The sequence below is a fragment of the Pinus tabuliformis genome, chromosome 9 (assembly GCF_031772625.1).
Source record: "Pinus tabuliformis cultivar Carrire ecotype Pingquan chromosome 9, CPIR1, whole genome shotgun sequence".
Taxonomy (NCBI): domain Eukaryota; kingdom Viridiplantae; phylum Streptophyta; class Pinopsida; order Pinales; family Pinaceae; genus Pinus; species Pinus tabuliformis.
The window spans coordinates 1,966,607,855-1,966,620,887 of NC_142307.1; the positions used below are offsets into that span (position 1 = coordinate 1,966,607,855).

Consider the following 13,033-nt stretch of genomic DNA (forward strand, 5'->3'; position numbering starts at 1 on the left):
TCCATAAGTGTGCAACCCATAGACGAAGCTTGAATATTATTTGGGGAATCAAGTTTGGGGATGGAACCATGGTCCTATCTTTGGAAAAAAATGCAAAAGTTGGTAGAGCTTTCTTCTATTTCTTATTATCATAACCTCTTGGTCGCCATATTGGAGACATTTTAAATATTATAAATCTCTTCCCAAGAGTGTTTTCAAACAAAATGAATGAGGAGTTTCCAAAAGAAGTCTCAAAGGAAGATGGAAAAAGGAAAAGGCCTAAGGCCAAATGGGCTCTCTATTGAATTCTTCCAAGGTTTTCATGATCTCATCAAGGATGAACTTTTGAAGATAGTTACAGAATCTCAGCATTACAGCAAAACTCTGGGAGCTTTTAATTCTACCCACTTACCCTCATTACCAAAAGCAAAGAACATCCTCCTTTGAAGATTTATGGCTATTGTTGCAACATGATTTACAAGCTCTTCTCAAAAGTCATTGCAAATAGACTCGAGCCTGTGTTTGGTGAATGAAGAACAACTTGGTTTCCTATTCCATATGAAAATTCACAACATTGTTGTCATGGCCCGTGATGCAATTCATTTAATCAAACAAAACAATATTCCTTCGACGGTTCTCAAATTGGACTTCTCAAAGGCCTACAACAAGGTTAGATGGGTCTTCATGTGGTTGGTCCTCATTCAAATGGGTATGCACATTTCGATAATAAATTTGATTGTCAAGTGTATTTCCAAATATTCTTTGTTGTTGTTGTTGTTGTTTTTTTTTTACAGAAACGGATATGGATTTATATTAGATATTGGCCAAAATGCCTTTCACCGGTTACAATAGATCGGGCATAGCCCTTGAATTTTCTTCCACTAACTGATCATAGGCCCCAAAATTTGGAGATCCACGTATTTTACTCGAGACTAGAGAATCTATCTCCGTTAATTTTCCTATCTTAAATGTACAAACAAACTGATTCAGAATAATGCAGTAAAACATAAATCTATTTTATGGTATGGAGTCCCACTCCTCAATTCTGTCTTTCAAGAGAGAGCCAGCGGGAAGTGGCACCGCCCTGTTGGCTTCCAAATCAGCATCTTTATTGTTCCCCCTCAATACATTAAGGAAATTTGCAGTCTGGAAATATTTCACCAGAATTTTGATTCTTGAAATCACTCTTGCCAATCTAAGATCTGCAAGAGAAGAATCCTCCAATAAGACTTTAATTATGGACTGAGAATCTCCTATAATATTAACATCTGATAGACCAGAGGCCTTTGCTTGCTTGAGACCTTGAAGAAGTGCCACGGCTTCTGCTTGAATGCTCGTGGATTTTCCTAATCCCCAAACGAACTTAGTCACAATTCTGCCCTTCTTATTCTTTATAACTCTTCCTGCCCTAGCCAATTTGGGGTTGCCTTTCGCTGCCCCATCAAAGAACAGAGTGTATCTGGCTTGCCTGATGAGCAAATAAGATAGATCATTCTCCTTCCCTCTGAATTTCCACTCTTTTGTATCCTTGTGTTGCCTTGTTTCTCTAGAAACGGAGATCCAATGAGGCACCCCAGTCTAAGTCTTGTTGGCTTAGGTTCGAGTCCGACAAATGCTCCCCCAGACTTTCTTTCCATAGAATTTTTATTTTGATGATGGTGAACTGTGGATTTAAGCTTTCATCTCTGAAGACTCTTCTATTTCTCTCCAGCCAGATTTCCCAGCAGATAAATTTAGGCAAGGAGAGCCATGCAGCTTTGAAACTTTCATTTTTTGGTAGCGTTTCTGGGTAGAAGTTTTGCTAGTTTGCAAATAAGTCAGAGATAGACGTAGGTAAGATGAATTTTGTTTTCCAATGACTCAAGAGGTTCTGCCAGATTTCTTTTGAGAATTTGTAGTCCAAGATAATGTGTTGGGCGTTCTCTTCACTGTCACAGCACAAGTGGCATCGTGAGGGACCTTGGAATCCTTTCTTCTTCAATCTGTCTTCTATTAAAATTCCTTTGTGGCATAATAGCCAACATAATGAGTCAACTTTTGGCATGGTTTTGTAAGTCCGGAGCCCCTTCCACACAGTAGGTTCTGGAGGGACGTGAGGACGATCTTAGAGGCTTTTATACCCCTGCGCAACAGTATACAGCCCTAGGGCGGCTCCCCAACCACGGGCGTCCTTCCTTCCAACGCGTAGAGGCGCCTTACCGTTCAGCAGAGTGAGAAGGAGATCGCGTTCTTGTATCAGCTCTGGAGGAACAGGCAGAAGTCTCCATCGCAGCCAGTTGCTGCCAGCCCACAGCGAGATGTCCTAAAGAGAAATGCAACCTGCTATTTCCAGCCACGGTCGTAGCACTTGCAAAGAACTATAGCTCGATAATGGGGGATGCATCATGATGCTGTCGTCCCATATTCTGACTTCTTTGCCGTTGCCAGGTATCCAATACGCTCTGTCTCTGATTAAAGGAGCTGCTTTCCGATAGAGTTTGATCAATTGCGATCTTGAGGTGGGCAATGAGGATTCCAGGCATCTTTTCCACTTCCCCATGAAATACTTCCTCCATAAAGCTCTTTGCGCCCATCCTAGATGAGGACCAATGATTCTCCAAAAAATCTTGGCTCCCATGGCTGTGTTTTGGAGGCTGAGATCTTTGAAATTTAGGCCTCCTTCATTCTGAGGCTTACAGATTTTCTCCCAGCTTACCAAAGGAATTTTCCTATCATTGAGATTGCCACCTTTCCAGAATAATTTGCGTATGAAGGCTTCCATTTTCTTGATGATGGCAATGGGAGTAAGGATTACAGATAATTGAAAGATGAGGAGACTACTGAGAACAGATTTGCCAGCAAGGTTTAACCATGAGAATCCCCATGCTTGAATTTTAGCCTTGAATTTATCCAATAGAGGGATCCAGTCTCTGTAGTAAGCTAGTTTTCGGAAGATAGGAAGGCCAAGATAGGTAAAGGAGGTCCAACTGAGGGAGGCAGAAAAGCCAAGGATTTTGGTGATGGTCGAAAGAATGGAGACAAAGATATTCCAACAAAAAACTTTGCATTTACCTTTGTTCAAACTGCTGCCTGTAGCTTCGCTTTAATCGTCCAGAACCTCCTTGAACTTTAAGGCATAACTGACAGAGGCAACCCCTAACAAGAGGGTGTCATCAGCAAACAAAGTATGATCTACATTTTTTACCCCTTTGGCTATGTTGAGCCCCAAGATCTCTTGATCAACCAATTTCTGGTCAAGATAGAAGATCAGGACAGAAACATGGAGGACAAAGAGAAGCGGAGAGAGGGGGCAACCCTGCCTAAGCCCTCTAGAAGCTTTGAAAAAGCCAGCTGCTCTCCCGTTCACCAAGGGAGCGATCCAGGGATCGACAATACAAGCACGGATCCAATTGATAAAGTCCATTCCAAAGCCAAATTGATGCAAGACTTCCCAAAGAAAACTCAGTCTGACACGATCAAAAGCATTTGCCAAGTCTAGTTTAATTACCATACCTTTCTCTTTGTGAAGTTGGCTCGAATGAATCACCTCTTGCACTAGAATGAAATTGTCAGCAAGTTGTCTCCCCTGAACAAACCCACCTTGGTTCTCCAGAATGATGGCTGGAAGGATGCCTTTTAGCCTATTTGCAATCACCTTTTTGATTATTTTATAACCAATATTGCAAAGAGAGATGGGGCGGAACCGATTAAAATCTTTAGTGCCCTTTTCTTTGGGTATGAGGGCAAGGAAGGCAGAGTTAGTGCTGCCCCCTATTTTCTGGCAATTTTGAGATTTCAAGATCATTTTGTAGAGGTCTTTCTCCACAATCTGCCAACAGACTTGAAGGAATCTTGCAGTGAAGCCATCCGGGCCTGGGGCTTTGTCGGGCTCCATGTCGGAGAGAGCATCTTTTATTTCTTTTATAGAGATCTTAGCTTCTAGATGCTGATTCATTAAAGGGGAGATCATAGGAGGAACCACTTCCAAAAATTTAGAGTTTGGGTCAGTCACTCCCTCTTCTCTGTACAGATTTTTAAAGTGATTGAAAGCTGCTCTCTTTATGCTCCCAAAGTCTTTGTGAGTCGAGTTTCCTTCTTTGATTTCTGCAATAGAATTGAAGCTCTTTCTAGCTTGATCTTGTTTATGGAAGAAGGTGGAGTTTCTGTCTCCCGCTTTAAGCCATAAACTCCTAGAATTTTGTCTCCAGTGCTCTTCCTCCGAAAGGCAGGCTTTATGGAAGGTTTGCTGAAGCTCGGCTTCCTTATCTAACACTTCTTTAGTGATTTCTACATCTTCGCTTTGAGCATGATGCTGAGCAAGTCTGTCCTGGGCCTACTTTCTCTCATTTGCAGGGGAGGGGAGAGATTTGGCCCATGATTTAAGAACAGCTTTCAGTCTTCTAGGTTTTTCTTCCCAGATGAAGAAAGGAGAACCCTTCACTAGCAATTTCCAACTGTCCTGAACCATATTCAGGAACTCAGGATCCTTGACCCAAAGAGGATTGAATCTGAAAGGTATGGGGCCAAGATCCTTGTGATCCAACATCTCAAGCATAATAGGCTTATGACCAGAAACACTGCAAGGGAGGATATGCAATCTGGATTCTAAGCCCAAGAAAAGAAAAGAACTCTGCACCAAACATCTATCAAGTCTTGCAGCAATGTGACCGGGGCCTATTATTTTATTAGACCAGGTGTACTTACCATTTTCTAAGGGGATATCGAGCAGATCCCAGTCCTGCATGAGATCCTCCACCCACTCCCTTGCTGGGTCCCTTACGATTGTGCCTCCTCGCTTTTCCTCCATGCGCAGAGTGAGATTTAGATCACCTGCAATAATGATGTTTTCCAAGTTCTCAGACTCCAACAAGAGTCTGACGAAGTCCCAACACTCCCTTTTCTCCCCTATATTTATTGGGACATAGACATTAAAAAGGTAGAATGTCTCCCTCGAGTCCACAGGTTGTAGCTTCAAGAACAGCCAGTGGGTATTTTGAATCTCAGAGACCAACCTATACTTGAGAGTATTCCAGAGAGAGCCCAGCTCCCTAGAGGCTCCCCGAGCTGAAACTGCTTGGCCTCTACTTCCCTTCCATATTTTTTTACTGGTTTGGAGAAACTCATTGTCCTACATTTTGGTCTCCTGGATCAGAAGAATATCTGGGGCTTCTCTTCTAATAAGGCTTCTCGTTGCTTCTTCTTTCGCTTTACTCCCCATTCATCTGCAGTTTTAGGAGACGATCTTCATCATTTAGATTTATGATGATGGGCTCCCTTGGAACCCTGTGCTTGGTTTTTAGGTATCTTCGGATTTTTGTCAAGGAGTTTCTCCAGCGTGGGCTGACTACCCTGAAGTTTGTCTTTGTAAGTTTCTTGATCTCTCTTTTCTCTAGCAGTTTTGCGACCCCTTGCTGATCTTCTGACCAATGTCTCCGTATCCCCTATTTCTCCTTCCTCCTCTGACTCCTCCGAGTCATGTTCCTCCTCGGAGACTTCAGTTTGCTTATCCTTATTTCTTGTTGTGGCACTTTCTTCAGGTCTTGATCCTACTGAGGCCATTTTTCCTGAGGGTTTATCTTGTCTATCCTCTTCCTGAGGAACCTCTTCTTCAGAGCTTAAGAACTCATAACTATTTTTTTGACTTATTGGCTGAGGAACATTTTGGGCGGAGGCAGGCTGGGAGCCTTGGCCATTTGGGGCCCCAGATTTCTTGTTAGAGGTCTTTTACCACTTAACTTGATTCCAACCATCTTCCTTTCCTTTCTCTGATTCCCCTTTGTTCGGACACCCTCTTGCAAAATGACCGTAGACGTGACATTTACGGCATTTGAAAGGGAGCTGCTCATAGTCAAACACTTGCACATGCATCCAACTACCAACCTTTATTTTGATAGCCTTCGGGAGACCCACATCTAAGTCCTCCTCGACACAGATTCGGGCGCAATCATACTAATCGTTGTTATTTGCTCTGTCAATGAACTTTCCCAAAGCATTGCCAATGTGCATGAGGGACTCCCAGTTCCAATAGTGCACTAGAAGATTAGGGAGCCGAAACCAGACAAGGACTGCCGTCGGGACATCCACGGCCGGATCGAAGTCAGGGGTCCATTTATTTAGGTAGAGACCCTGAGGGCCCATTAAATAGGGCCCATTCCTGAAGATCAAGTCTTTGTCCTCCTTAGTGTTGAACTCAAACAGGAAATAGCCTCTTCCCAGGAAATATGAAGTGACTTTGTTATTGATCAGCGGGATCCAGTTCTTAACAACCCAATTTTCCGTTGATTTTAGCGAGGGCCAAAGGACCGTGAATTGACCCACCAGGGCTCGATCTTCCAGGGACAAAGCGACCTGGATCGGGCCCTCAAAAGGAAGGTTTACCTCAGGAACATCAGCAAGTTTTTTGACAAACTTGGCGGCTTCAGACTTCTTCTTCTTAGGCAACGAAGCTAGCAAAGTGGAGAAAGTAGCTTCAGCATCAGGGGGAGAAGAATGCGAAGGATCGGGGGGCGAGCCCTGGGTCTCCATTGCCGACAAGATCTGGTCAGCACCGAAAAACCCAAACTGCACAAAGCAAACGCAGAAGATGAAGCATCTCAGAGCCGAAGAGAAGTAGGAAAAGAACCGGTCATACCCTGCAGGAAGAGGCCCCGAGGCAGAGGAGCGGAACCCAGCAGATCCGGCAAGGGACGGATCAGAGAGTCCCCGAGGGAGGAGCAGGGAAAAGAGGGAACCGAACAGAGCCGAGAGTCCCTGAGGGCGAGAGACGGCTGAGCGGGCAGCGCCCAGGCTCAACAGCGCAGAGCGAGACGCAGTAGGAGGCAGCGGCGCAGAGCGAGAGCTGGATCTCAGTCATCATATTCTTTGTTGTTCTTGTCAATGGCTCTTTTTCCAATTCTTTTCGGCCCTTTACAGGTCTTAGACAAGGATAATTCTTGTTCCCTTTCCTATTCCTTCTAGTTGTAGATGGGTTGAGAAAATTGACGTTTAAGGCTAGATCAGAGGGGTAAATAAAATGGGTTAAGGTCCCCACTTATGAAATTATTTCTCATATTCTGTTTACTGACACTACGCTCCTATTTGATGTCGGAGCTCCTTTACAATTTTCCACTTTAAAGACAATCTTGGGCCTATGTCGTTTAGTTATAGTAATGGAGATTTGGCCAAATCCATTCTTCTTTGTAATTTTCATTTTCCTGGGGAGGATTTGGAAATCTAGCTTGATTCTTCACTCCTCTTTCCTCGACAAGACATCGAAGAAAGGGTGAAGTATTTTGGTTTCATATTAAAGCCAAATTCACAACGTTTTGAAGATTGGATCTAATTTTTGAATTAAATAGAAGCTCACATTTTATTTCAGGTTAATAGATGGATTTATGCAGGTTGCCATTTAGTACTTTTGAAGGAAATGTTGGATAGCATCCCAATCTATTGGACTACTATTGCCAAGGTGCCTAAGGCAATTTTCATCAAAATTCCTAAATTAAGTTTCCATTTTCTTTCTTGAGATGTTAAGCCATAAACAAGCCCCATGTTAACACTAAAACCCCTTGTCAAGCCCTAGATATCACGTTATTACATTTATATTGTTATGTCGGCAAGAACCTTCAATTATATCATTTCATTATAATTATATCGTTTGTCTCCAATAGATATACTGAGGGGACCTAGACTTATAATCATCAAATATCATCTTATACATCATATTCATTGTAAAAGGAGGTTTCCCCCTAGAAATGGATTGTAATTATTGGTTTCTTATCATTTCTAAGGTGCATGGTTCAAAATAATCAGTGTCAGATCCACAATCCTAGGGTTTTTCTACCTCGATCGGGTCATTACGACATTTTCATTGTAACTCTTTTTCTAGGAAGTTTTAGAACATGAAATTTTGAGCATAATGAGTAGAGATCTAGAAGTACATCTGATAATAATTTTAAAATGTGGTCCACTATAATTTCAGAGATATACCCCATGGAAGTTAGAGTTTGTGATTGGTCTTGAAATCAATCTCAAACGAGTGACCTTGGAATTTTCGTTACATCCATTTTTTAGGAAGATTGAGAACATGAAATTTTATGTTGATCAAGGAGGAATCTAGACGTATATCTAATAAATAAAAAAATAGATTCTAGTTCGCTATAATTTATTAGATATTCCCCATGGAAGTTAAGTTTTGTAAATGGTCCTAAAATTAGTTTCAAAGAAGGGATTTTGGAATTTTCTCTATAACCTTTTTCATGGACACTTCAGAATGTGAAATTTATAATAGACTAAGGAGATATATCTATGTATATTTGGTAAAAAAATTAGACTTTGGTTCGGTGACAGGTTTGGAGATACACCCAAAGGAAGTTAGGTCTTGTGAACAATCCTAAAATCAATTTCAAAGGAGTAATCTTGGAATTTTCCCTATAACTTTCTCCCATAGAAGATTCAGAGTCCAAAAATTTTAGGGATATAAAGAGACATACTAAGGTACTACACATAACAAATTTAGAACAACTTTCAAAAAATTGGACACATGTCATAGTACACAATTCCATTCTTGGGAAGAGGCCAAAAAGTAGTATTTTTGGGAAAGTTACCGTAACTTTCGCTTGACACATCAAATTTTGGTCCAACTTGTGGAAATGTAGGGAAGAGATACCATATTACTATATGCAAAAAATTCAGATTCATAGGAGCTCAAATTTCATAGATATATCGAGAAAAAGGTAGGCCATACAAATCATCTACACGTTAATCAATTTAATTAGATTAAATCCTGGACATTAAATCATCAACTTGAGAGTGTAGACTTACAAGATACTAATACTATATTTGGAAATTTCACAGCATTAATGGGCTTTCTACCCTATGCTATAGAATGGAAACAACACTTAAAAAACGAAATAACTAAAAAATAATGCTACAAAGGTCTTATTCACTAGATGACAAACTCAAAGAAAGGTTTCTTTAGGCACAAGAGATAAAATTTCACTCACCCATAATCCTAAATGTTCTTATCTCAATTACAAAATGAGTCTTGAGCCCAATCTTCGATGGAACTTAGCGTGTTGGAGATGCTAGTAAAGGAAGGGCAGACATGTAAATGTAAAGAATAAGTTAAATCTATGTGATGTGTAATCATTGGGTTGTCAACACAATGCCTCTTCACATGCACATATCATAGTTCTTTCACTATGATTTAACAAAGTTTTCATCCAACAACTAACCATAAGCAATAAAACAAGTAATGAAAGGAGTGATGAATATGTTGTCTATGAATTCAGAGGAATCAAACTAGAGTCTAATAACTATCCTCGACTATGCTACAAAGTAAGAAAAAAACAGGGCAACGTTAGACGAGTTGGTGGGCCCTCCCAACCGAAGTCACGTTGTCTAAAAGTCCACATAATTACGAATAATCCGAACCACAAATGTGTAAGAACCCTAGTGAAAATTCCATGTAAAAATATATAAGAACACGGTTGATGGGACACATATTCGACGCTGAATGTTGGGCAGGACATCCTGGTGTGGGTGTTCATTTGGTTGTTTATGGCTAAGGAAATTGGCAAAGGCAATAGCTAAGGATTTGGAAGGCAAAATGGTATTTTTGGAACATTTATTTATGAAAACAATGGAAATTAGGAGAAAAGAAGGTGAAAGGTCATAGCTTGCATGTGAGGAGGAAATTGAAGGAAAATGATGGAAAATAGAGAAAATAGAGGCCTCATTGATAAAAAGGATTCTGAGGATTAGTTGGCAAGCTTGATTAGTTCAATTTTGGAGCTCTCTTCTATTCTCTCTCTCACACTCTTGGACACTTAGAGTTTTCTTGGAGCACTTTGGCATTGGAGCAAGAAAGGCAGAGAAGGCAAGAGGAAGCAAAGATCAAGTAGGGAAAGGCAGGAACAAGCAACTACAATAAGAGTCATTGTAGGTATCGACTTGTGTGTGTATTTTCCTTGTTAGATTTGGTATGCATGGTATTGCATGTGGTTATTTCCTATCATGGAATGGGTTTTGCCAGGTGTGACAGTGTTCTTGAGCCTAGCCTTGTCATTTCCTAATAGCCTTGATTAGATGGGTTCTCATACTTCCGTTGATGTGGGATGGTCGGATGGATTCAAAGCTGAGTGGGGTGGATCTCCAAAATGACAAACACATGGCCTAGTGGTCCCTAAACCGTACTGCGGATCACGGTAGAGCCACTGGCCTAGTAACCCCTGAGCCAGACTATGAGTTGCATTAAAGCCAAGATTGTGTGCCTCAGTGGGCCTAGTAATCCTTGCCGATGAATGGTGGGATATATAGTAAAGCCAAGAGGTGGATTTCTCTTCGTTGGGCCTTGTATTTGTAAAAATTCCTACGTTGGAATCCCAACTGCAACAAAATAATGTTACTTCTCCTACTTTATTAAATCATACAAGTTATTTACTGTCTTCTATAGTAAATTTCGAGGTAAATACATGTGCAACCTTCACTTATTTAATATATTTGCGGAAACAAAATACTAAGCAAGAAAGTATAATGCAACACATAGGACACACTTATTTTTGGACAAATAGTCCCCGGAAAAATGCAATGCGGGAAAACTGGTGCAACAACTCCTAGGGTTTATTATTATGCTGGAGAAATTTTGAGTACAAATCTAGGATGCTCAACTAGCAATCTTTTACAGAGAAAATACTAGACAAAATATTGGTGAAGTGATCTCACCCTGTCACTGGAGAATCAATGACTGATCCTTCAACTCTGGAGGCTTTGCGTCACCCTCTGTGTGGCTTCTGCGCAGAACTGCGTCACCCCTCGTGGGTATTACGCTGCCTTTATCCTCTTGATCCTCTGTTGGCTGAGAAATCGACTTTCCTGCCTCCCAAACTCACACCATGGCTTCCGACAACTGAACTTCGAATTCCCTCTACAAAAACTCGACTTCCCCTCTCTAACTGCGCTGCCTTTGCGTCAGCACTGTGTAGGCCACCCTCAACCTTCTTCTGGACGTCTTTCTATCCTCTCTCTGCCTTGCATTCTCTGAAAATTCCTTCTCCTGAATTCTCATTGCCCCTCTGCTGCAAGATCTCCTCAATCGATTTTTCTCCTAAGAACTTCTCACCTCATAAAATCGATTTTCTCAATCTCTCTGTGTGTTTTCCAAATGGCCCTCAGGTCCCTTCTTATATCTTCCTGTTGGGCAACCAACAATGTATATTAAAACATAATCAAAGGCTCATATCGTTTTGATTTGATCCATGGATTTTTATAGAAGTTTCACCCCTTATTAGATTAATACCCATTAATATTTTAATTTTAGGAACCCCATTAAAAAATATTAATTATTTTAATAAAATCACTTCTCGGTGGAATTTCCCAAAACTATTTATGGGTTCTTTGGAATACTTGTGCCCAAGCCTCCCTGCAAAATTTGAGTCTTAAAGAACATCCGATGCTACCCCAAATCAACAGTAGTCCCGGGATGGGATATACAGTAAAGCCTAGAGAGTGTGACTCGGTGTAGGGCCTAGTGATATCTGGATGAGAATATGGATTACGATAAATCCTAGAGAGTGTATTGATGTGGTGCCTAGTGATCCTTGGATCAGAATGTGGATTACGGTAAATCCTGAGAGACTAGGAGGCACTCAAATTCCTCATAGTGTAGGTGGAGAACTCCGGTGGCATTCATGCTTGTTTGGTTCTTTTTGGTGTGTTATATGAGTCTCACATTCATGCTTAGAATATGGCATGAGGGTGATTGGCTGAAGTTGGCTCAGCCAATCTATGTTCAGGTGGAATGTGGTAGTCCTATCTCTGGGTCGTTTATTGCATTCATTAATGAGACATTCAATCCCTTGGTTTTCATGTGTAAATGTATTGATTTACGTGTGGATTTTATGACTGATATATTTATGGTATTTCTGTTGTTACTATGTTGGTTGTATGTATGTTTTATGACAACAGTTATGTATGTCTCTCACCATGTTTTTACTTTTAAATGAATGAACAATGTATTGATGACTTAATGGATGGAATTGCAGTTAAAGTGATAAGGGAACAATGTTTCACGGCGAATCTCATATAAGTATGAGACCCTTATGCTTAGATATGTTATTTACACCTGTAGGTTGCATATTTACTAAGTGTTTGACAAAATGTATGTCATGGTTAGGCTTAGTTAGGTCAAGCCCTTGATCAAGTTTTGTGTCAGAGGATTTTCCTTTGTGTCATTTAAAGTCTTGGAAAGTCTCATCAAATTCTAGGAATTGGTTTGGAGACTAGCCCTGAAAAAGTGGCTTAAATATCACAATCTCTAGCACGGAACTGGCTGAAAAAGACTGCAGTCTCTCCCTTGCAGGCATTTTGGGAGCGACTATAGGATTCTAATCACATGCATGCCTTGTCATCAGAGTGACTTTGGGTTTAATTCATTGAAATGTTAGGTTAGCTCAGGGGTTGCGCACCTGGAGTGGTGGATTAGCTCCTGGGGGTCCTGAAGCAGCTGAGGGAGGTCTGTAAGGTCTTGTTTTGTCGACTCCATTCCTTAAGGTTACTTAGGAGGTTGAGTCTTATCACAGTGGCCTCTCGTCACATTTTTACCCTCATTGGCCGGTTGCTTGGGTATATGTGGGAGGAGGGTGTTATAGAGTGGTAACATAGTATGCTTCACCCCTTGAACTCGATGGGCGATGTGTGTTGGTCTTGCATGCATGTCTGTTGCATGTGTGTCTCTTACAATTGCATTCCATGTGCTTGTTGCATTGCATAATGATTGATCATGGTTGTAGTAAAGTTGTCATGAGGAACTTGATGTTGATTTTGCGAAATGCATCGTCGTGAGTATATGACTAGTTACATATTATTATATGTCACTTACATGTTCTTATATGTTGCTTGATTACATCCTTGTATGGTAGATTTCATTCTTGTATGTTTGATTACATCTATCAGTCTTGTAGGTTGGTTACAAGAATTAATCGCTTATGCTCAATTACATGCGTTCATGCGTATGTGTAGTTGATTAGGCATTGCTTATGCATGTTGATGGTTGCATGTGGCAATGCGTACAATGGAGTAATGGTTGTTGTCATAC

General features: G+C 41.0%; 1 protein-coding gene across 1 annotated transcript; it reads right to left on the reverse strand.

Annotated features, from left to right (window-relative positions):
* Positions 1 to 996: 996 nt before the first annotated feature.
* On the reverse strand, positions 997 to 2,246 carry LOC149156866 (uncharacterized). Its single transcript, XM_089444892.1, has 2 exons — positions 2,179 to 2,246; positions 997 to 1,447 (listed from the first exon to the last, which is right to left on the reverse strand). Exons 1-2 carry the CDS (start codon positions 2,244 to 2,246, stop codon positions 997 to 999), a joined length of 519 nt encoding a protein of 172 aa, XP_089301018.1.
* Between the last annotated feature and the right edge of the window lie 10,787 nt (positions 2,247 to 13,033).